General features: G+C 47.5%; 1 protein-coding gene across 2 annotated transcripts in view; it reads right to left on the reverse strand.

The window, feature by feature from the left end:
* Positions 1-24,465, reverse strand: part of LOC138489464 (zinc finger protein ZFP2-like) — a 235,428-nt gene that overhangs the window by 101,650 nt on the left and 109,313 nt on the right. For both annotated transcript variants that reach the window (XM_069617190.1, XM_069617191.1), the window contains one exon: positions 15,743-15,868. In XM_069617190.1, coding sequence (XP_069473291.1) covers positions 15,743-15,868 — 126 coding nt within the window. The remainder of the gene's footprint in view (positions 1-15,742; positions 15,869-24,465) is intronic.

Consider the following 24,465-nt stretch of genomic DNA (forward strand, 5'->3'; position numbering starts at 1 on the left):
ATGCTAACATAAAAAAACTAGGAGCGAATTACACATCATTCATTATCGATGGTAATGTTATTAGGGTGGCCAAAGAGGTGAAAACACTCGGGTTCTACCTTGACTCCACCTTATCCTTTACTAAACAAGTTAACACCCTGGCCTCAGCCACAGCATACACCTGCAAGCTAATTAGAACGGGCAAACCCTTTCTATCAGATGATAATTGCATTACCCTAGCCAGAGCCTTGATCTGGTCTAGGCTCGACTACTGTAATGCATAATATATTGGCGCCAACAAAGCTATCACCCAAAAAATCCAGATTCTTCAAAACAACGCCCTTAGAGTGGCAGTAGGTGTGTCCAAAAGGTCCCACATCTCCGCCATAAGGCATCAAAACAATTGGCTTTCCACTCTAAACAAAATCAACTTGAAAACTGCCTCCTTGACACATAAGGCATTGAGCAACGCTGCCCCCAGTTACCTTGTAACCAGAGTCCAAAGAAGAATCTCCACAAGACTTACCAATGCCAACTGCATTAACATCCCTAGATTCAGACTAACCAAGATCAGGTGGTGGGGGCAGCTTCCAGGTCAAAGCGGCCAAACTTTGGAACTCCCTACCACACCATCTCAGGGCGGATCAATCCTACCCCAGGTTTAGACTTAGTTATATCAACTGGCTCAAGGCAAATGATAACTAATCAAGAACATACCTGTGTATATTTTCTTTGTATATTTGCCAGGTCCACCTATTTTTGTAGAGCATACATATGTACCCAGTTATGCCTTTTCTATGCACTACTTTGTATTATATTTTCTGTGTATAACTATGTAGCTTGTTAATTAAGCTTCGCATGGTCTGTACCCCCCCTGGTCCGGTGCGCATCATATAAATGAATAAACTAAACTAAGAGGGGAGTTTTCTTCGCTTTACTTTGAGAGTGGTCACAATCCTATCAAAGATTTTGATCAAGAATGGGAGGTTAAAAATGGGTAAAGTTATTGACGTCTGTGGTTCCTGCACTAGGTTTCTTAAGTAACAAGTTGATGACAGCTTTCTCAACTTGGCTGGAAGGTAATCCGTTCTAAGTGAAGCAATGCAGAGTGTGGCAGGGGAGATGTTATTGAGGTATTGTTTCATTGGACATGTCTTACATGAATGGCTCTGGGCCGAAAAGGCTTTTCTTATTTCGTCCGACTTGATGACCTCTATAGCTTTGGTAAGGATAATCATGTCCATGATGGAATATGCCTGGTTTGATAATATGAAGTATATAGTACAACTGCTAAAACCATTCAGGTGATGGGGTTGTGTTTGTTGTGGGTTGCCACATAGTAGCTCTGAGGGCGGGATGGTACTGTATTCAGACGGAACAAATCAAGAATGTTCTTTTAGAAATGAAAAGGTACTTTTGCTGTCAAATCTGTATAAGAGAGCCATATGCTCACATCTCTACAAGGTGTGTGTGTGTGTGTGTGTGTGTGTGTACGTGTGTATGTACGTGTGTACGTGTGCGTGTGTGTACACACACAAACATCTATACACAGGATTGGAGTCCCAACTCCACAAGAGATCTATTTGTAATGCTTACCAGTGACCAACAAGGACTTTACTTCATGGCAACACTATTTCATCCATATACAAGAACTCACTCCCACCCATAGGGAAACACGATCCTATTTGTATTGCCTTGAAAACGACCCTTGGTCAAAACACCAACTACCATCTGAATTGGAATAAACCAAGCATAGGACAAATTATGAAATGATCGGATGAATTTTTGATGTATACTGACATGCAATAGATATATTTTGTTGGCCTAGCACACCAGCATAATCCGATAATCCTTATACAATTTGAGGCCTGGGGTGGAGCCTCAGTGTGCTGGTGACGTAGCAGGCTATACGTGGGGTTTGGAGTGCACCCACAAGCGGTTATACCCTTACTTGGCGTTAACTCTATAAGGAATGACATGCATTACTTACCGTAAAAGCATTTCTGATGGTTGTATCTGCTTAGACTCACATGCTGTGCATATGGTTCGACATCCAGTGGTAACCGCAGAGTATTATATCTTGTCTTTTGAAATTCGAAAGGGGACATCGACATGGCGTGCCTCTAACACTATCCTTACGTGACATGTAGTGTACCCAAGATCCCTCATGTGTATTTTTTCTGCCGAGAGGGAACCTTATGACTATCGTGAGTGAGTACAGAAAAGAGAGAGAAAGTGGTAAGACGTCTATGTTCCTTCCTTCCGAGCGGGGAGGAAGGGTGGGCGCATGTAAATCTAAGTAGATACAACCATCAGAAATGCTTTTACGGTAAGTAATGCATGTCTTCTGAAATTTGTTAATCTGCTTGGAATCACATGCTGTGTATAGACTAGCTAGCAGTACCCGGAGTTGGAGGTGGGTTGTGAGAAGGAACAATAGTGAAAAGATGTCTTAGTACTGCCTGTCACTCCTGAGAATCAGACATAGAATGAGTGTCTAGGCAATAGTGTTTGTAAAGGTGTGTACAGAACTCCAGGTTGCCGCTTTGCAAATGGACTCAAGGGGAACATTTGCAATGAATGCTATGGATGCCCCAGTGCCTCGAGTGGAATGTGCTCTAGGCTTGAAGGGCAGCTCTCTCTTAGCAAGAGTGTAGCAGAGTGTAATGCATTGGACAATCCACCTAGAGATAGTGGATTTGGAGACTGCGTCTCATTCTCTTCCTGCCGCCAACTAAACGAAAAGCTGATTAGTCTTTCTAATTGGTAGAGTTCTTTCCATGTAGAACATGACAGTTCTGCGCACATCCAGTGTGTGCAGGGTTCTTTCTCCCAGCCTTGAAGGATTTTGAAAGAAAGTTGGTAGTTCTATCGACTGGTTCACATGGAGCTTGGAAATAAATTTAGGTGCAACCCTAGGGTGAGTGCACAGAACCACCTTATCTTTATGAACTGTTACAAAGGGATCGAGAGCGCTTGTAGTTCACTTACCCTCCTAATGGAGGTAATAGCTATCAAAAAAGCAGTCTTATAGGTGAGGTCTTTAAGACTTGCCTTGTGCATGGGCTCAAAAGGAGCCCCCATAAGCCTAGTCAACACCACGTGTAGGTCCCATCCGGGAGCTGGGTTAGAAATGGGAGGGTGAATTCTCTTCACTCCATCCATGAAAGCCTTAATAACTGGTATCTTCCACCATGACACTTTCTGTTGTGATGTAGTGTAGGCTGAAAGTGCAGCTAGGTGCACCTTTATGGAGTTAAAGACCAGGCCTGAGTCAACTAAATGAGTTAGGCATAAAACAATGTGTGTGGGAGAGCAGTTAATCGGGTTAATGCTCTTTGAGTTGCACCAGATGACAAACCGTTTAAATTTACTGGAATAGCAGTATCTGGTGTTCGGTTTTCTTGCCTCCCTGAGAATGTCCATACATCCCTGAGGGAGTTGCAGATGTCCAAACTCTAGGACCTCAGGTGCCAAGCCACTAAGTTCAATGTCTGCAGGCATGGGTGAAGCGTGTCCCCTCTGTCTTGCGACACAAGTTGTACTGGCAAGGCAGTTTGACTGGAGGAGACAGGGGCATCTCCATCAGATGAGTGAACCAGGTTTGCCGGGCCCACGTGGGGGCCACCAGTTTCATCGTGACTGGTTCCTGGTGCATCTTGTGCACAATCTTGTTGAGAAGGGGAGTCGGGGGGGAAAAGCTTAGACAAATTTCCCCGACCATGTTATCCAGAGTTCGTTCCCCTTGGAACGGTTCTGGGGGTACCTGGAGGCGTAATCTTGGCACTGAGCGTTCTCCAGAGTTGCAAACAGACCCATCTCTGGGAAGCCCCATTCTGCGAAAAAGTTGGAGACGATGTCTCTGTGTAATCGCCATTGGTACTCCCTGGGCAACGGAAAGTCTCTGCTGAGTACGTCTGCCAGAATATTGAGTTCCCCTGGAACATGTTGTGATAACAGGAACATGTTGCGTTTGAGAGCCCACTTCCAAATGTTCTGGGACAGTTTGGAAAGCCCTGGAGAATGAGTGCCCCCTTGTTTGTTCAGATAGTACATGGCCGTGGTGCTGTCTGTGAGGATCAGGATCGTCTTCCCCTGCAGTTGTGTCTGGAAAGCGGTCAGTGCTTTGAACACAGCCAACAGTTCCAACAGGTTTATGTGGTTGGATGCTATGTCTGACGACCAAACTCTGTGCGCCGTTTGTTGAAGCAGGTGAGCTCCCCACCCTGTGAGAGACGTGTATGCAGTGAAGAGTGGCTTCAACTGCGGGGGTTGTGAAGAATTTCCCCTTCAATAGGTTGTCCCTCGACCACCATTGCAGCGTTAGAACGAGGGGCGGCGAGACGGCCACTAGATCGTCCCACTCTCTGCTGGCCTGACACACTCTTGCATTGGGTGCATGCGCAGGTCGCGCTTGAGGAACCAAGTAGATGCATGACGCCATCATTCCTAGCAGTCACATAGCCTTGCGTACAGTCACCTCTTGACTGGCTACATACTGAGGGATCTTAAACAACATGTTTTGGACCCTCTTGTTGGAGGGGGAAGACAAGGCCGTCCTTTGTTCGAATTAGAGCGCCTAGGAACTGTATGACCCGAGTGTGGTCTAGGCTGGATTTTTACTCGTTGATAGAGAATCCCAGACTGAATAAAAGATCTATCGTCTTTTGGGTATTTGACAGACATATTTCGTAAGAGTCCCCTGTTATTAGCCAGTCGTCGAGGTAAGGATAGACCGGGATGGATTGCCTGTGCAGATGTGCTGCTGCCACCGCTAGTACTTTTGTAAATACCCTTGGTGCATATGCTATGCCGAAGGGTAGTACTTCGAACTGATAATGCTTGTCTTGTCTCATAAATCTGAGGTATTTTCATTGCCCTGGCAACATTGAAATTTGAAAGTATGCATCTTTCATGTCCAGTGTTGCCATGTAATCTCACTGTGATAGCAGTGGAATTACTTCCTGCAGAGTCACCATGCAGAACTTTTGAGGCATTACAAATTTGTTCGCTGGGCGCAGATCTAAAACAGGGCGCATGGTTGGATCCTTTTTGGGTACAAGGAAGTACACTGAATAAATAACTTCTTTTACCTTTGACAGAGGTATGATTTCTATGGTTCCTTTCTCTTGTAGTGTCTCGACTTCCTGCAAAAGAATGCAAAGATGGTTTGGTGTCAGTCGTCTTGCTCGTGGAGGTCTGAATGTTGGGGACCGGTTGAACTCTATACAGTACCCGTGGGCCACGGTCTTTAGCACCCACTGGTCTGTAGTTATTACCTCCTATGCCTGAAGAAACGATGTTATCCGGCCCCCAACCGGGGAGGCATGTGAGGGGACCCGAATCTTTGGGTCATTTCGAACCTGAGGCCGGGGAGCCTCTGAGGGAAGAGGTCTGGCCTCTTCCTTTGCCACGACGCTGACCCCTTTGGGGATATGGGGTGGTGTATCTGCTATTTCCCTGTGTAGAATTCAAATGGTTTCCCCAAGGGATATTCTTGTGGAGGGAAGCATTGGCCACGAAAAAGCCGTTTGGACCAGATCCTCGTCTTGTAGAGGGTCTTTGTGTAATTTGGTCCAGTGTTTTTAGGGTGTCATGCTCCTTTTTGCGGTCTCAAGGGCCTCATCGACCGCCTTCCCATACAGGTTGGATTCTTCCACAGGTTTATCAGTGACGCTTGCGTCTCTGGCTTGAATCCAGAGTTCCGTAGCCATGCATGTTTCTTCAGGAGTGTGCCCTGAGCCAGGGAGAGACCAGCTGTTTCTGCAGAATCCAAAGTATTTTTAAGAATGCTTTGGTTCACCTGTCTGCCCTCAGTGACAGTGATGAGGAGAGTATGTAGGGGGGTTTGGGAACCTCCTGTATGCCTTCCTGTAGTAAGGCCCACTGGGCATCGGCATAGCTGGCCAACAGGGTTGTGTTGTTGGCAATGTGCGTTGAGAACGCTGCTGCGACCGTGATCCTTTTCACAAGGGCGTAGAGTCGTTTACCTTCCTTATCAGGGGGTGCCTCGCCGGTTGACAAAGGGGCCCCTGCCCTCTTTCGTGTAGTAGTCACCAGTATGGAGTCTGGGGTGGAATGACCTCTGATATACAGAGGCTCTGATGGAGAAGAACGAAAGAGTTTTTCTATTTGTGGGTTGACACCTCTTGTGAGAGCAGGTGTTGATAAGGAGGGCTCCAGACGTTTCTTAATTGAATTGAGGAGAGGAATAGCCTGGATGGCTGGCGGTTTCTCTTTGAGGATGTCCTCCATGAAGTCCGCTTCAGGGACTGCTTCATCTGTAGCAATTTTAAAGTGATCCGCTGCTTTACGCAACATTACGTTAAAAGTCAATTGATCATCCACTGGCAAGGGTTGTTGCCTAGTGGGGGTGGACTGGGGAGAATCCAGAGACAAGGCATCAGAATCTTGAGGATCCGGGGACTGCCATGGTTGAGGGTCACCCACATCTGGGTTCTACTCCCATCCCTCTATGGGATCCTGCATATCCTCAGGGTTGATGAATTCTTCATCCTGCGTGTTAACAGGAATGTCATCTTCAGTTAGGTCGTAGTTGTATATATCCTCTTCTAAAGAGGGGTCAAAAAGCCTTGGAAATTTAGCTCTGGGCTCCACAGGGCTCTCATCCCATGGCCTCCTTGGTGTAGGTTGTTCTGAACGGGAAACAAACCTGTCCAGCCTTTCCATGCAGTTCTCAAACTTTTCTCTAGTCCAAAGCGAGGACCTAAAATGATATAGAGGTGGAAAAGGGTCTTGAACACGTTCATCCATCGGAAAGCGTCGAGATTTTTGTCTCATCGTCGAGTACAGCCCTTCTTCGCCCTCAGAGAACTCCTCTTGAGGTACCGACAGAGGTGAGAAGTCTCTGTGCTTCTCTTTCGACTTATGGGTGGGTTCCGGTACCCCCCCTTAGGCCATCCTTGGACCTCGGCGGATCTGTGTCTTTTCCGTAGGCCTCGGAGCATCCCCGGGCCGCAGCTTCTGAGAATCGGCATCAACAATCCTAGCTAAGCTGTCGGTGACGTCCTCTGCAGTTGGGAGGCGCGTAGCTACAGCTGCGATTGCGAGGGGGTCCTCGTCAGCGGTGCCATGGCTTTGTCCTCAGCGACTGCCTTCTTCGGGGGTGCCTGGGCCTGGTCTTCTGCGACCACCTTCTTTGGCGGAACCAGAACCCTATCATCGCCGGACGCCTTCTTGCGATGCGTCTCAACGGAACCTGATATATTTGGGGTAGCGCCCTTGGTTTTCGATGGCCTGATCGCTAGGCGCAAATGAGGCCGTGGGGTGGTCTGTCGATCCTGACGGTCGGCGGGGGCCCCAGAGCTTCCGGTGTACCCTTTAGCGCTGAAGTCTTCTTCGACTTGGCCGAAGATTGACTTGGGGTTGTGTGCTTTGTGCTGTGTACATGTTCGTCTTTGTCGCCGGGGTGTGACTTCCCCATGGCAGTGCCTAAGCCGTGCCTAGCCGGGCCGGGGACAGACGATGCAGAACGCGAGCATTCCATTGAAAAGTCAGCAACCTCCGGTTCAGAGGTGTGATCGTCACTCTCACCGTCGTCACATTGGGTGGCTGCGACAGCGAGAGAAAATTCGGCCTTCGACATACTGTAGGCCACCCACCGCTTGACTTTACGCTCCCTTAATGTCTTAGGACAGAGGAGTTTACAAGCCGCGCATCCTTCTTCCTTGTGATCGAGGGACAAGCACCAGTTAACACCGTCTGTGCTTATCTTTCCAAGGGAATTTGCTAAATAGCGTCCTCTCCATAGCTGAGGATGGGTAGAGTGACAAAGACCAAAAGGGAAAGAGGAACGACAGGGAAAGGCATTCTCAGCTTGTATAGAAATGTCCACCCCAACCCCACTCTCCCTACTGTATAGGCACGCGGAAGGCACGGCCACGTGGTCGGCAGCGCCGACTGGATCACCGTCCGGCGAGTTGTGAAGGTTCTTCGGCGGAGTTCTGTAACAGCCGTCGAAATAAGAGACGGATAGAGTGATCTGATTATTTTATATAATTATTCCACCAAAGGTCGATGGGACAATAAGCAAAGTCTTTGACAAGCTCTGCATCAAGGCGACCAGTTTGCTGGGCGGAAAAGAAAAAAACAATCTGAGGGTGTTACGCTCACCTGGGTTCCACAAGGGCGCCGAACGAAGCTGAACTGCAACGGTCTCCACCAATGTGACTCGTAGTGTAGTGATGACCGACTGCACTTGCCCACTTAGTTTCGTCTGTCTGGCAGGTAGGAGGATTTTCCTAGAGTGGTAAAAATGGTAAGTTAGCCGACCGCTAAAAGGAGGTTTAACTTCTGCTTCCGTAACCACCTTGTGTTCCCCTTATTATGTCTCACCTTATTGTTAAGAAGGATGGGCTCTCCATCCTGCGTCGGAATGCAGGGGTGCGTTGAAACATGGGAATCCAGTTAACTTCACTGATCCCGTAATCTTATGGCAGAGTTCCAAACAACAATGACTCAGAGGTAAGTCTTGTGCCAATCCAAAGTAGCATGCAAAGTTTTAGAGTTCAGCTTGCCTTATAGTTCACTCTTGTACCTTTTCTTTATGTTTCTTCCTCTTGCAGAATTGCCCAAGACAGACGTCTCTTCTCCGAAAGAAACGAGGTAGCGCCAAGGTAAGATTCTGTATTTGCACCAAGCAAAAAGTCTTAGCAAGCGATATTGTTCATTCGTGTGATTAATCAATTGTCCTCTCTTTATTCTGAAGGTGCAGCGCTTCCCTAGAGTGAGGGACGTATGATGGTGACTCGCGAGACCTCGAGCAAGTATTGCCTCGGGTAAGTATCTTGCAGTGCGAGGTCGAATGTCTTTTAGCGAGGCGCAGCTCACCTGTTAACTTTCTTATCTTTTGCAGATGCTCCGAGCGGCGATCTCATCAGAGTGCCTCGCAGGATCGCATGGATGAATGGAGCATCGGTGAGTACCCCGCGGCGCTGCTGCTGACTGTATAGTGTGGTAACTGGTGTTCCTTTTCTTGCAGGTGCAGCGACTCCCGGATGATTGCGATGACGAATGGTAAGGATCTTGTTCTAATCTGCTTTTCCTTTTCTCCTTTGCAGGTTCAGATCGTGAAGAACAAGACGGGCGTAGCTGAGGACTGGATACTGGAGCTGCAGGCACGGTGAGTGTTACGCTGCAGGAGTGCAGAATAACGCGAAGCGTGTTCTGTTCTCCGGGCATGGTTTAAATAGCCACCCAGAAGTAGTTCCCAGGTGAAGTAGTCCCAGTACCACACCCAAGGAAATAGTCCCTTAAATAAAGTAATCCCTTCAAAGGCCTCAAGATGGCCTGTACATGGTTTCTCCACTTGATGACCTGATTTGACTGAGAAGGGCAATAGGAGCCTGGCGCCAACGGCGCCAGGACTGAGTCCAGGAAGCCCTTAGGCAATCCTTTGGGGCCTTACAGGTCCCCATGGGTGCCAGTACTCTGGGCAGACTGGTCTGCTCCTGATGTCTGGGGGCAGGCATCGTGACAGCAGGACCTCGACGCGTGAGGGATCTTGGGTACACTACACGTCACGTAGGGTTAGTGTTACAGGCACACCCATGTCGACGTCCCCTTTCGATTCTCAAAAGACAAGATCTGGTCTTGCTGCTGCGGTTACCAATGGATGTTGGACCATATGCACAGCATGTGATTCTAAGCAGATTAACGCCTTAAGTGCCAAGGACGAGATATCTCGTCCTTGACATTATGTACGCAGTGGCAAGAACGAGATAGCTTGTCCTTTTTGGTACTCTGTTTTGAGCGATCCCTGCAAAGCAGGGATCGCTCAAAACTGTAATCCAACCCCTGGGCTATGTGAGGGGGAGGTCCCCCCTCACTGCCAGGGGGCTGGATTACCTTCAGTTACATGTCGGCGTGCATAATGCACGCCGGCGTGAAAGTAATTTTCACTGCAGCAGCCATTTCGGGCTGCTGCGGTGAAAATGAAAGGTGAATCTCCACCTTTCTCCCCCTCGATCTCCGACTGTATTTCAAGCCAGAGATAGAGGGAGGTGTCGTTGGAAAGGGGAGATTCTCCCCTTTCCAACGACACCCTTTGTGTAAACATTGCTGCTCACGGATCGGGGCAATGCCCACTAGACACCAGGGATATCTTTACATCTTTACAGTGCGGGGGGAGTGGGGTTTGCTTATTAGGTAAGCGCTCCCCTCCCCCTCGTGGCCCCAAAGCATGGGGCCACATGTATGGAGACCCCTTGGGGCGGATGGGTGACCATCTGCTCCCAGGGGTGGGGAAAAAAAAATCAAAACAAAGAAACTATGGGAAGGGGGAGGGGTTTGGGGACCCTAGACACCAGGGGCTTTTTTTGTAGTGGTGTCGTTGGAAAGGGGAGATTCTCCCCTTTCCAATGACACCCTTTTTGTAAGCATTGCTGCTCACAGATCGGGTTCAGGGCACTCGATCCTTGGGAAGCAATGCCACTAGACACCAGGGATGTCTTTGTAGTATGGGGGAGGGTGGGCTGCTTACTAGGTAAGCAGCCCCCTCTCGCCTGTGGCCTCAAAGCATGGGGCCACATGTATGGAAACCCCTGGGGGTGGATGGGTGACCATCTGCCCCCACGGGTGGGGGGGCAAAAAAAAATATCACGGCTGGTGTTGGGGAGTGCCCCCCCACTGGACCACAAGGGAATTTTATCTATGGAAAGAGGTTGATCCCCCCCCCACCCAAAATGGACTTGGGGGTCATGTCATGCAGCCCTCCCTGGGGGCAGTTATCTGCTCTGAGAAAGGGGCATGTAACCCCAGGGAGGGCTGCATGAGAACCCCCCCCCTCTTATCTGCCCCCAGGGAGGGCTGAATGAGTTGCCCCCCTCCTGTATTTGGTGTGGGGGGAGAGGGCCACCCCCCAGTATATTAGAAAATTACCTGGCGGTGTAGGGTGCCCCTCAGCCCCTCCCCCCCTTAAAGGGCAGCCTGCCATTTTTAATTTTTTTCTTTGTTTACCAAACTGGCCTTGGCGCAGAGGGGCACATTGGTGTGCCAATCTGGCTCCAGGGTGCCCAAATCCTACTGCCCCACCCACTGGGGGGCCTGTCCCCCAATTTTTGGTGGCCTTCTAACCCCCCCCACCCCAAATGGAGGGGGGTGTACCTCACGCAACCATTTATAGGAGGCCCAGGGAGGCATGCATGAGGTGCCCCTGCCACCCATTTGGGGTGAGGGGGGGGGAGAGGGCCACCAACAATTGTGGTACAGGCCCCCCCAGTGGGTGGGCAGTAAGGTGTGGGCACCCTGGAGCCAGATTTGCACACCAAAGTGAAAATGGTGGAACACATTTTAGGGGGGGACTGTGGGGTACCCCCAAAGCGACAGGGAATTTTCTAATGGAACGGGGCGGTGACCCCCTCACCAGCAATGGAGTGGGGTGCATGTCATGCAGCCCTCCCTGGGGGCAGATATCTACTCTTAGGAAGGGACACCTGACCCCAGGGAGGAGTGCAGGACAGCCCCCCCTTATATGCCCCCAGGGAGGGCTACATGAGATGCGAAAACGGTACCTCACATGTGTGGGTGCACTTACCAGGGCACAAAAGGAAAAGGGTAACCCACTGGTAACCCCAAGCCTTTCGGCACAGCACATTTTGTTCATGTGGGCAACCTACAGATTTGGGCCTAGGGTGTCGAAGCCAGCAAGGAAAACAGGGAACCCCATGCATTTCCCAGGAGAGGACACCCGTGGGAATGCACAGAGGTCTGACTTGCGCGAAGCGGCTCAGAATGTATTACCCAGAACCCCAGACAAAGTGAACATTGTGTTTTTTCCCCACCAAATATCACACTTTGTCGGGGATTGTGTCTAATAAAAACTAGGGCAATTTGCGCAAGGCAGACCTCTGCAGATTCCCACGGGTGTTCTTTTCGGAAATGCATGGTGTTCCGTTTTCCTTGGTGGCTTGCACACCCGAGGCCCTTATCTGTATGGTGTGCCCGTCTGGAAAAATCGTGAAATTCAGCTGTCTGAAAAGACTTGGGGTTGGGGGTGTTTTCGGCTTTCCCCTTGACACCCAGGTAGGTGCAGCCAGGTAGGTGCAGTTTTAATACCAGGGCTCTGGCTAACGTAATGCAGCTCTGGGTGGATAAGAAGGGTTTGGCTGCTCTTATCAGCTTACATGTGTAGGCTGTGGCGGAAGCCATAGAGCTAACCTGTTTATGGAAGGAGAGGGAGGAGTCGATGTATATTCCTAAGGTTTTCACTTCTTTGGCTACCTTAATCGGGTTCCCGTCTATAATGAAGCTGGTATAGTTGTGGTCCAGTTTGGATAGGTGTGTGGTGGAACCGAGGATGATGAGTTCAGTCTTGTCATCATTCAGGCATAGACTGTGAGAAGCCATCCATGCCTGGATGATGAGGTACACCTTGTTCACCAAGGCCAAATCATGGTTGTAATCTCCCGTCAACAGGATGAGGATCTGCGTATCATCAGCGTAATTAGTGTAGGTGATACCCAGACCATCTAGATCGTCAAACAAGGGCTTCGTGAACACGTTGTACAGTGTGGGGGAGACACAGGAGCCTTGAGGGACTCCACATGTGATGGGGATAGGGTCCGCGACAGCAGAGTTGGAGAAGACCCACATGGATCTATTGCTGAGGAATGACTCGATCCAGCCAATGGCTTCTTGGGAGAAGTGGGCAGCTGAGTCTAGGTGATTGCATAAGATTTTGTGGTTGACTAGGTCGAATGCAGCGGAAAGGTCCAGGAGAAGTAGTAGGGCAGTTTTCCCATTGTCTCTAAGGGTGTCAATTTGGGCTTTCAGGTCAATAAGGGCCATTTCTGTCACGTGTTGGGGTCTGAAGCCTGATTGCCGAATTCCTAGGAGATAGTTATTTTCAAGGTATTTTTGGATTTGTTGGTAGGCTGTCTTGTCTAATATCTTGAGCAGGAATGGGACGGTCGTAATAGGCCTGTAGTTAGTGGGAATGGAAGGGTCAAGGGAGGGCTTTTTGAGAAGGGGGGAGAACCCAGGACTCTTTAAGGTTACTGGGGACGGTACCTGTGGAGAAGGTGGCGTTGAAGAGTCTGGTGATGAATGGCGAGAGGTCTCTTGCCGCATCTTTGATGATTTGTGGGGGGCAAAGGTCGCCCTGACAGTTAGAGGGTTTTAGGCTGAGAATTATTTTGTCCACTTCAAGAGTGGAGACTTTGGCAAGGTTGAAGCAAAAGGGGTTGGTAGGGGGTGTTGGGGTGTGGGGTGGTATTAGTGGGGTTAGTTGGTTTGGCTAGGGATTCTTTCTTATTTTTGATTTTAGTTTGAAGGCCTGTGACTTTATTGTTTAGGGCATTTTGGACGCTAGTGCACCATTGTTTGTCCTTCACGCAGGTGTCTGGGGTGAGCACCGGTGTTTCCAGTTCTTTAATGATCGTAAACAGCTCTTTGGTGCTGGAATTGGATTGTGCAATTCTCTGGTTGTAGGACTCTTGTTTGGCAGCTATGACTTTTTGTAGTTGGACGTTATTTCATTAAGCACTGTCTTGTTGTGGTCTGTGGGAGACTGTCTCCATGCTTGTTCCAATTTGCGTTTTTCTAATCTAGGAGCTTTAAGGTGGCAGGAGAACCATTGGTTGAGGTGTTTTTTCGGTTTACATTTTCTTAGTTTCAGTGGAGCAATGGAGTCTAAGGCTGTGCGCATGGTTTTATTATAACTTTCTACGAGGTGAAAGGGATTGGAGGTAGCAAGGAGTTGGTTGAGCGTTGGGAGGATGAGAGGGATCCATTTTTCCACTGTGATATTTTTCTTACTTCTTGTGGGGATGGCTGTGGCTCGCACATTATTGGTGGTGGGGCTCGCAGCTTCGAGTGTAAAGGAGAGGAGATGGTGATCAGACCAAGGTTGGGGGGAGTTATTGGCGATGGTGGCCGTGCAGTTATAGTCTGCTACCCAGTAGAGGGTTCTCCCTTTGTTATGGGTGGGGCAAGATACTTTTTGGGTAAAGCCTAGTTCAGATAGAGTATTGTTGATGAGGGTGGCCTGGTGATCTTTGTGGTCTTTGAAGCCCAAGTTGAAGTCCCCTAGGAGGAGGCACTGGGAGGAGTTTAGGTTGTTGGTGAGGATGGTGTTGAGGTCTTCCTCGAAGAAACCTGAGGGTCCAGGAGGTCTGTAGAGTAGGTGAATAGATATCATTTGGGACTTGGAAGTAGGCAGTTTAGCTGTGAGTGATTCACATGATGAGAGGTGGGAGGAGGAGTCGAGTCTAATGTTGAGGTGAGTTTTGGCAATTACGGCCAGGCCCCCGCCTCTGGATTCTGTTCTATCCGCTCGGAGGATGGTGTAGTCGTCAGGGATGGCTAGCGAGAGGGTAGGACCTGCGGATGCATGGAGCCAGGATTCAGTTATGGCTAGAAAATCTAAGTCTTCTGCTAGAATGAGTTCTGCTATATCGGTAGCATGGGCTATTATGGAGAGTGCGTTAATGAGGGCACCTTTTATATGTGAGACGGTAGTTTTAGTGGGGGTGGGGGTGGTTGTTGTGTTGTAGGGTTTCTGATTGGTCGTAGTGGGCTGGACTTGAGATTTTTTGGTTTGAGGTTGGCACAGGTGTTAGTGGTAGTGGATCGGTTGGTCAGTTTGGACTGGATAGAGTCCCTGGCTAGGGGCTCGTATATTTTAGGTAGTCTGGACCTTAATCTGCTGTTTCTTTCGGAGAAGGTGCATAGTAGAGAGAATTGGATTGGCATGGTTGTGTCGTATGGCACAGTGGGTGGTGGTGGAGGGGTGCCTATGATGGTCGAGCTAAGGGTGGAGTTGGGGTGGCATGAGGAATTAATAAGATGGAGGATAGTTCTCAGCAGTATTGAGTATAAGCCTGATAGGAACATTTTGTTGTGGTTGGGTGAGGAGTCGGTGGGGGGGTGTCAAGTGTGGAGGCCAATCTAGATGGAGGTTGGGTGTCTGGCGGTCAGCCGGGGAGCATGTACTGTACTTGATATGTACTGTCTATGTCAGTGAGGCATGCGTGGGCTGAGGCAAGGGTCAGATAGTCTGAGTGCAGCTGTCACAAGGTGAGCTACGCATGGCTAGTGCTGTTATCAGAAGTAGGGCATACAGAATCAAGTTACAGGGTAGGTGGGGTACACATGGGCTGTTGCTGGGCACATTTCAGAGTACAGGCAGATGGTAACAACTGAGGCAGCCTGCCTAGATTCGAAAATCATAAAATGAGGCAAAATGCAAGGTGCAGGCAGTTAGTAACAACTGAGGCAACCTACCTAGATTCAAAAATCATAAAATGAGGCAAAATGCAAGGTGCAGGCAGATAGTAACAACTGAGGCAACCTACCTAGATTCAAAAATTATAAAATGAGGCAAAATGCAATGTGCAGGCAAAATGTAACAACTGATCTGTGTGCTCATAAGGAATCTTTGCAGTACCATTGCTGCCAGGGGTCCATTTGCTTACATCTCTGCAAGGCATCAGTGCTGTACGATAATAATCGGTCTTTATGATGGCCAAAATACAAGTAGCATACTCTGCATCACATGGCATTCTCTTGTGTGTGATCTGGCTATAACCAACCATTCTGGAAGAGTTACAGAGCACAGCCATGTCTAGTTCCACTTCTAGGAAAGCACTGAACTCAGTGCCTGCCTAGAGTGCCACCAGCAGGGGAAGACAGCTTGCTGTACAAGCAGAAAAGGGGCTTCAAGTGCCCACGAAAGTGGCAGCAAGAAGTCATTTCCACTAAGAAAATGGCAGCAGAAACATGTGTACATGAGGGCAGACATCACCTTCTTCTTCGCCTGAGCGGAGACAGTCACTTCTTTCTCCTCCTCCTGTATTCAGGGGACTGTTCAAGTCCATGTCTTCTTCTGCTTTTATGCTGACTAACTCCACTCGATCACTGATCCCTTCACCTGGCAAAGAAAAACAAAAATACATGATTTCCAGGCACCAGAAAAAGCTTTTAGAGAGTCAGTTTCTATGTGAGGCCCTCTCACCCACCCACCCACCCTCTCCTTTACCCTCTCCCTCCTTTCACTCTCCCTTAAAATGTACAAAGTATTTCGTGCTGGAGATTGTTACTGATTGCTCCCCAAGGACCCCAGAGAATATTAGATACAAAATTATAATCCTGAAGTGGACTCCACCTCAGTGCCTTATGCAAGTCACGCTTCTGCACTTGGTTCATTTATTTGCATATGGTTATAAAACCTTTCCAACATCAGATATAAGAAACAAAATTTCAATTCAACACATTTCAGTTCAATACAATTAACAAACAGCTTACTAAAACGTTGAATAAAAAGAACAGATCTGGAGTAATACAAAAACAATTCATTACATAGAATGCTATATCCAAAGCAACCTCGGAACCATTTAAAATCCTCTCCCAGAACCATTCTGTATTAAATAGGCATTCATTTGGTACAAAACGAATAAAAAAGAGTTAAAACGAGATTCCCACAAAAAGGTACATTCTGTTATACAATGACAAATGGTTTCAACATGTAAGGCACAATACCTTCAGACTCGCATAGAACGTAGAATTCCCTGTCTAACACCAATGGCTTCTCTGCTAGGGAATAGGTTCCATTTGAAGCACAACATTTCACACCTATGCTTCCTGGAAGGATGTTGGTAAAACAGCATCTCATTAAGCCTCTCACTTCATAGTTAAGATGATAATCAATGGCCAAGGCGTCAGCAGCTGTTAGAATCAGAGTCTTTATCAAGTACTACAGCATAAACCTCTGCAAACACCCTGCAGTTTACAGAAAGGGGTGGCTACCTGTCCAACCAAGACAGCCAGCTCCCCAGTAGGAAATGGTTCCTTTCAGGAAAGCTGGATGACAAAGGGCTGCAGAGTTCTGGACTCCTCCATCACTTCCTGCCTTCACAGACACCCTGGAGGCCCACCGGGGAATAAAAAGGACTCCAGCCCATCACAAAACCTCAATCAAGATCTTTCCCACCTAAGACAGCAGATGAAGACGTAGGAAAGAACAAGGATACTTAAAATGGCAAAAAAGAAGGAGGCCACCACTCTAGCAGAATGGTGACTCTCCTATGCAATGCTGCAGCTGATTTGACAGCCTGCAAGTAATAGGACTAAAAACCACTGCCAAAAGCCATTCAAGTTCATTTGCAATGGTAACAAAAATGTTACCAAATAAGTCAGAAAGGGGATACAGTGCATTTCCCCAGCCCTCCACATACGGTGGGTGTTCATGAGGATTCTCATTTCAGTGCTAATTCCCTTCCACCTTAGGGACACCCAGCCTGGACTTTAGGACTTTTACATTTTAACCCTGGAGTGAGTGAGCCCCTTTTCTCACCCTCATGTGTTTTTACCCGATTTGGATTTTGTGTTTCCTATATTTTTGGAGTCTGACCAACTCCATAGGCATCTACATTTTGTATGGTGACACACAGCACCTTCAGTGCAGTGTGTCAGAGAAATCCTTTATATTTCTCATAAGGTTTAAATACCTTTTCTTGTGAAAACTACTGTTCCCAAGAGTAGTAAAGTGAAATTGACTTCACTTACCTTTTCTCTTTGTAGGTCCAGCACACACCATTTTATGTGGAGTGCTAGGGGTGTGGGGGAGATGGGGTTACTTAGTAGCACCTTTTCCTACCTACTCATGTAAACATTTTTATGTTACCCTCACTGTTAGGCAAAGTTTTAATGCAGTACCCTCTGGTAACACTACAAGCAAATATGACTACATGTATGGCCAACCCAACCTTTGGTATAAGCTTGTACTACACAGTTTTGGTAGCGTGTTGAGCAGCCAGACTTATCTCAAGAGGGGAAATGTGAGCTGTAGTGAAGTTACAAAGATTCACAGTTACAGGTATTCAAATAAACTCTTACACTCAAGGTTTCTTGCATAAACAATTAATTTATGTATCAGTCAGTTATAAAGCCTTCTTCAGAAGGGAGCAATAAAATAGTAACACACAAATATACTTCAATACTGTACACTGAGTTTCTGAATCAGAAAAGACCCTTTTGGGATGGCCCACAGACGCAACCTACACCCACAGGTGACTTCAGTAACAAGGGTGTTGGGGACATTACTATCTTACTGTTGGCATTCAGAACACAGTTGGTAAAAAGCAAAGGTTATTAGAACACAAGAAATTACAAATATTTATAAGCAGGGCAAATACTTTCAGATAGCTCTTCGAAGAATCATTCAATTCAAAGAGGCTAAGCCAAAGTCAATGGGAAAAAGATTTTGCATATGTTTTTAGAGTCTTTGATAAAAAAGAAGAATCAAATGTAGGGCCACAAGCTGATTAGACTTGAGTTGCAGAATTTACAAGCACTTCCACAGTAAGAGGGAAGTTCTCTTAGACTTGTTTTACAGTAAAGAAGAAAAGATGCAGCTGAAGACTTCTGTTCCTTGGCAGCTCTGCAGATCTCACTGTTCCTGGGCCTCAGTGGTGGGGACAAGAGTGAGGACGTCTGGGGACTCCTGCACTGCACTGGAACTGTCAAAACTGGCAACCGGCAAACTTTACTTTGAGAGGCTGTTTCGAGTTTCAGCTCCTTGCGGTACAGCAAATAGCAGTAAGCGCGGTTCCTGGCTGCCAAGGTGGACTTTCCTCACATCTGAGGTCCTGTACTTGGCAGAGGGGGGGGGGAGATCAGGCTTGGTCAGTCCTGCTTCGTGGGAGTCCGGAGGATCTTCCAAAAGCTTTAGGCCAGCTTACAAGCAATGCACACAATCTGGTGTCCCTCTCCCTGGCTCTACGGTTTCCTGCAGCAACTCTGAGAAAATTCAACCAGCTCCGAGATGGGTGTCCAGGTGGCTTACTTGGGAGTTCATTGGTCCCACCAACTCATAGGGAAAAGTCGTCCTTGCAGGGCTTCTCTGTCGATGCGAACTTGGCAAGTAGTCACTGCAGCAGGGCTTCATCGGGCAAACCAACGGTCCAGGAGTTGCAGCAGGCGTCCTCTTCAAGCTCTTCTTCGGTTCCTTCGTCCAGTGGTCGACTGTCTGCCAAGCCAAGAAATTCAATTTTTATTCAGTTCTCTCCCATTCATTCATTCATTCAGCCTAGCTGTCACTCACCCAGCAGGGTGGCTGTCCTTGCCTGACAGTCAGCCAGCCAATCACCACAGAGTGCATTTGGGTCTCCTAGAAGACTAAGCACAGGGAGTTTCGGGCACCTCCCTCACTTCCTGCCTGCCCCAGACACTCTAGAGCCAGAGGCGGGTTTCACTCCTGAAGCCCGCCAAAGGCAAATGAACAAAGAGACCAAACCTAGTTTGGCGCAGAGAACTCTAGAAGGACCTTTCCACAAAGAAATTGCAAAAAAAGAAGACCGGGACCCGTTTTTACAAAGGAGGCTCAGACGCCATCCTGAAAAACATGCCCCCCGCGATTTAACGCTACCGGCGTTGACAATCAGGAAAAATCATGGTAGTTCATTGTAAAACCACTGCCACTAGACATTCTGAGATGAAAGGGTAGCATTGGACTGCTACATGAGTATCTAGACACGGGATACTAAGTAATCCCTCCAGCACTCTATTGTAAAATAGGGTATGCTGGGTATAGAATTTTACGGGACCAAGTGAAGTCAATTTCACTCCACTGCTCTGGGAAACAGTAGTTGGTCCCAGAGAAGGTATTAAACCTTGGGAAATCTGGAAGACTTCCCTGTGGCACTGCACTGAAGGTGCTTTGTGACAATTGTAAAAGATGATGCCTATGGAGTTGGTTAGACTCCATAACCTAAAGGAAACAGTGTACAAAATCACATTAAAATACATGAGAGAGTGGGGAAAAAGGGTCATACTCTCCAGGTAAAAATATCAAGTCCTCAAAATCCAGCAAACTTGCTGGAGGTCTCTAAGGTGGAGGGAATTAACACATTTTTGAGAATTCTCCCTAACACTCGACCCCCCAGACTAAGGGACAGGAGGATTTAATCCACCCCTGGATGAATCTCCTTACTCCAGTCGGTCATACTTTCTAGAGAGACCATCAGCATTTTGGTGATTACACCCTGACCTGTGTTCAATGGTGAAATCAAACCCTTGCAGGCAGATTGACCATCTCAGAGGTTTTGGGTTTTCCCCTTTCATTGGCATTAACCATCAAGGGTTGGTGGTCTGTCTGAATCACAAAAGTAGATCCATACAAGTATGGTCTAAACTTTTTCAAAGACCACACAATGGCAAAACATTCACGTTCTATGGTTGCCCACCTTGTTTCCGGTTCCTTCAGTTTCCTACTGATGAAGCAGATGGGGTGTTGCCTGCCTTTCTCATCCAGCTGACTCAGAACTGCACCTATACCTGTATTGGAAGCATCTGTCTGTACAATAAAGGATTGGCCGTAGTCAGGAGCTCTTAGGACTGGAGCTTGACAAAGGGATTGTTTAAGTCCTTCAAATGCCTTAGGGCACTCCTCATTCCACCTGACCTTCTTGGGGAATTTGTTTTGTTTGTTTGTTTATTTGTTTGTTTGTAGGGCGCCAGAAAAACCCTTGGGTAGCTGGGCGCACAAAGTGACAAGAATACTTAGAGCTTGGATACAGGTTGCAGAATACAGGTTGTTGGTATCACATATTATATACAATAATTACATTATGTACATTCTTTACATGAAGGATAGAGGGTAACATATTATAAACAGTAAATACATTATGTACATTTGCATGTGAGAGTGGAGGGGCACGAATGGCATCAGATCACAATACGTATGGTCTCAAGATTTCAAAGGTCATTGCGTCGAAGCCAGGTGCGGGTGTGGTGCCTGAAGCTGTTGTAGGGTTGGTCCCTTCTTAGTTCAACAGGTAAGATGTTCCAGTACTGAGCTGCTTGCACAGGGAAGCTATTGCCTCCTATTTTTTTAGTCGGAATCTAGGGGTTTGGAGGCAGAAGGAATTGGCTGTTCTGGTTGGTCTTGCAGCGGTTTTTATTATTATTCTATCCCTGAGGTAGGGGGGAGGGGGGCTGCATTGTTCAGACATTTGAATGTTAGTGTGACAATTTTGATGGTGATCCTATCGGTAATTTTTAGCCAGTTGTAATTTCTTCGCACATTCGAAATGTGCTCTTTGACTGGGAGGTTTAGGACCGTTCTGAGCACGTTGTTTTGCAGGGTTTGAAGTTTATTGATGATGTATTTGTTGGCGCCTGCGTAAAGTGCATTGCAGTAATCCAATTTTGAGAGGATCAGTGCATTGGCTAGGATAATGCAGCTATCTGGTGAAAGGAAGGGTCTGCATGGTTTAATAAGGTTACCAGTATAGGCAGTGGATGAGGCCAAGGAGTTCACTTGTTTCTTTAGGGACAGGGAGGAGTCCAAGTAGAAACCAAGGGTCTTTACCTCTTTGGCGACGGTGATTATTATACCGTCGATGTTGAAGGAGCTGTAGTTGGAATCAAGTTTTTTTAAGTTATTGGGTGAGCCTAGGATAAGGATCTCTGTTTTTTCATCATTCAGGCAGAGGCCATGTGTTGCCATCCATGCCTGAATGAGGGTGTAAATTTTGTTTACTGAAACTGTATTCATGGTAAAATTGCCCGAAAGAGGAATGAGGATCTGGGTGTCGTCTGCATAATTTGTGTACGTGACACCCAGTCTGTCCAATTTGTCGAATAGAGGTTTAGTAAAGATATTGTACATCGTTGGCGAGACACAGGAGAACCTGTGGGACTCCACATGTTGTCTGGATAGGGTCTGCAGAGTCTAAGGTGGAGAAGGCTTGCATACTTCTGTTGTCGAGAAAGGACTGCACCCAGGCTATAGCTTCACTTGAGAAGTGGGCGGCTGACGCTAGGTGTTTGCAGAGTACTGCATTGGTCCACTAGGTCAAAAGCTGCCGACAGGTCAAGGAGCAGTAGCATAGCTGCGTTTCCTTTGTCGTTGAGCTCGTCGATTTGGGCTTTAAGATCTATGAGTGCAGTCTCAGTGCCATGCAGAGGTCTGAAGCCCGATTGACGAGTGCCAAGGAGTTGGTTGGTTCTCCAGGTATTTTTGGATTTGGAGATAGGCCACTCTGTCAATTATCTTCAGGAGGAAAGGGACAGTAGTGATGGGCCTATAGTTGGTGGGGATGGAGGGCGTCTAAGGTTTGTTTTTTGAGCAGTGGGAGAACCCAGGACTCTTAAGCTACTTGGGACGGTGCTAGATGAGAAGGAGGCATTGATGACTTTAGTGATGAAGGGGGCAAGGTCTCTGGCGGCATCCTTGATTATCTGGGCCGGGCAGTAATCGCCTTTGCAATTGGATGGTTTTAGTGAGGCAATGATTTTTTCAGTTTCATGAATGGAAACTTTAGCGAATTTGAAGGGTGTTAGGCTAGATTTGGGTGTGGGCGTACTGGGAGTTTTGCTGAGAGGGAGCGAGGCTTTTTTTATAGAAATTTTAGATTGAAGAGTTTTCACTTTATTTGCCATGGCATTTTGGATATTGGTACGCCATTGCTGGTCTTTGGGTACGTTATCAGTCGGTGGTATGGGAGATTCAAGTTCCCGCAGGATTGCAAATAGTTCCTTTGTATTGGAACATGCTTTGGCGATTCTGTCGTTATAGACATCTTTCTTAGCTTGGATGATTGCTTTCTTTTAATTAGTAGCACATAGTTTGAGTTTAAGTTTATTTTCAGCTGTGGGGGTGTGTGTTGCCATACAGTTTCGAGCTTCCTTTTTTTCAATCTCAGTTCTTTTAGGTAGGGGGTGAACCAAGTATTGAGGTGGGATTGTTGTTTATTTTTACGGTTCTTCAGTGGGGCAACAGTGTCCATGGCTATTTGGGTGAGGAGATCATATTTAAGGGAGAAGCTATGGTCCCATAGTTCTCAATTAAGTTCCTATAGTAACCAGTGAGGCCTAGAAAGGCTCTCACTTGGGTTTGAGTAGTAGAGGTGGCCCAGTCTCTTACAGCCTATACTTTGCTAGGCAATGGCCTTATTTCACCTCCTCCTACCTCATGTCCAAGGTAGACCACTTTACTCTGACCAATTTGACATTTACTTGCCTTTATGGTCAGATTGGCCTGCTCAAGAGGCTGCAATACATATCCAAGGTGGTCAACATGTTCTTTCCAAGTAGGGCTGAACACTGCAATGTCATCCAAGTATGCCATGCAGAAGTCCTCCATCCCATTCAGAACTTGATTGACCATCCTCTGAAATGTAGCAGGTGCATTCTTTAACCTAAAAGGCATTACCTTAAACTGGTAGAGGCCAGCCGGGGTTGAAAATGCAGTTTTCTCCTTGGCATGGTCTGTCAGAGCTATTTGCCAATAGCCTGAGGTTAGGTCAAATGTACTGAGGTACTTGGCTGAACCAAGTTTGTCCACCAGTTCATCTGTCGTAGGTAAAGGAGAGGCATCAGTCTTGGTGACTGCATTAAGGGCTCTATAGTCAACACAGAATCTCAATCCTTTGGATCCTGCCTTTGGTACTAGCACCTCTGGACTAGACCAAGGACTTGTAGATGGCCCTATTATCCCGAGATCAAGCATCTTGTTGACCTCTTCCTTTATGTGGGTCCTTACATGGTCTGACATTCTGTAACCCCTGCTTTTAACAGGTAAACAGTCACCAGTGAGAATCTCATGCTGGCCCCAAGAGGTCAAGTCTGGTGATAGTGAAAACAGAGGACCAAACTGATTTAACAGAGCTTTGCACTCCTCCTGTTGTCCCAGTGTCAGATCAGAAGAGAGATTAGCTCCTATCTTTCCATCTAAAGGTTGTCCCCTGAGGAGGTCAGGTAGAGGCTCACTCTCCTCCTCCTGACCAGAGGCTAGAAGCAAAGCTCCCAGGTCTGGTCTAGAGACATAGGCCTTTAGTCGGTTGGTGTGAAAGCCTAAGTCCGCCAAATAATTGACCTCTCAAGTTTTCCCACGACCTTGAACGGTCCAATACATTTGTCCTGCAAGGCCCTCTGCCTTGTAGGCACCATAACTAGAATGTTAATGTTTAAGTATATTTGTACCGCACACTATCAACACCGGAGTGGTCCCCTGGCGCTCTGGATGCTCTAAAAAAAAGTGGGAAGGGGGTGGGTGGGGGAGTAGGGGTGTTTGAGTTAGTGGGAATAAGCTGGAAAAGTGCAAGAGAAGGGTGATGTGCTGTCGGCAGCCTCAACCCGGTGGGTCCGTTGGTTGGGCGTGGGTTATTTTACGGTAGGTAGTCGTTGTGTGCTGTTGTGCAAGTACGTGTGGTTTGTTTTGTTGTTGCAGTGTAGTGAAGTTTGTGCGAATTGTTGTGTTGTAGGATTGTGGTTGTGCTTGGTTAGAGTTTGAGAGGTGTATGCGGAGGGGTGAAATTGTTAGTCGATAGGTTCATTGGCATTGCTGTCTGGAAGTGAGGCGTTGAATTTTCGTATTCTCTCTAGGTGGGCTGCAGGAGTATCTCTGTGCCTCTGTCCTGATCTGGACCGTCCGATACTCACAGTCTCTTTCACACAAGGCATCCAGTCACATTCATAACCTTTCCCCAGTTCGGCCTCGGCCACCTACTTGACACCTGTCTGTAT

The sequence above is a fragment of the Ambystoma mexicanum genome, chromosome 9 (genome assembly GCF_040938575.1).
Source record: "Ambystoma mexicanum isolate Mex_15411 chromosome 9, UKY_AmexF1_1, whole genome shotgun sequence".
NCBI lineage: Eukaryota > Metazoa > Chordata > Amphibia > Caudata > Ambystomatidae > Ambystoma > Ambystoma mexicanum.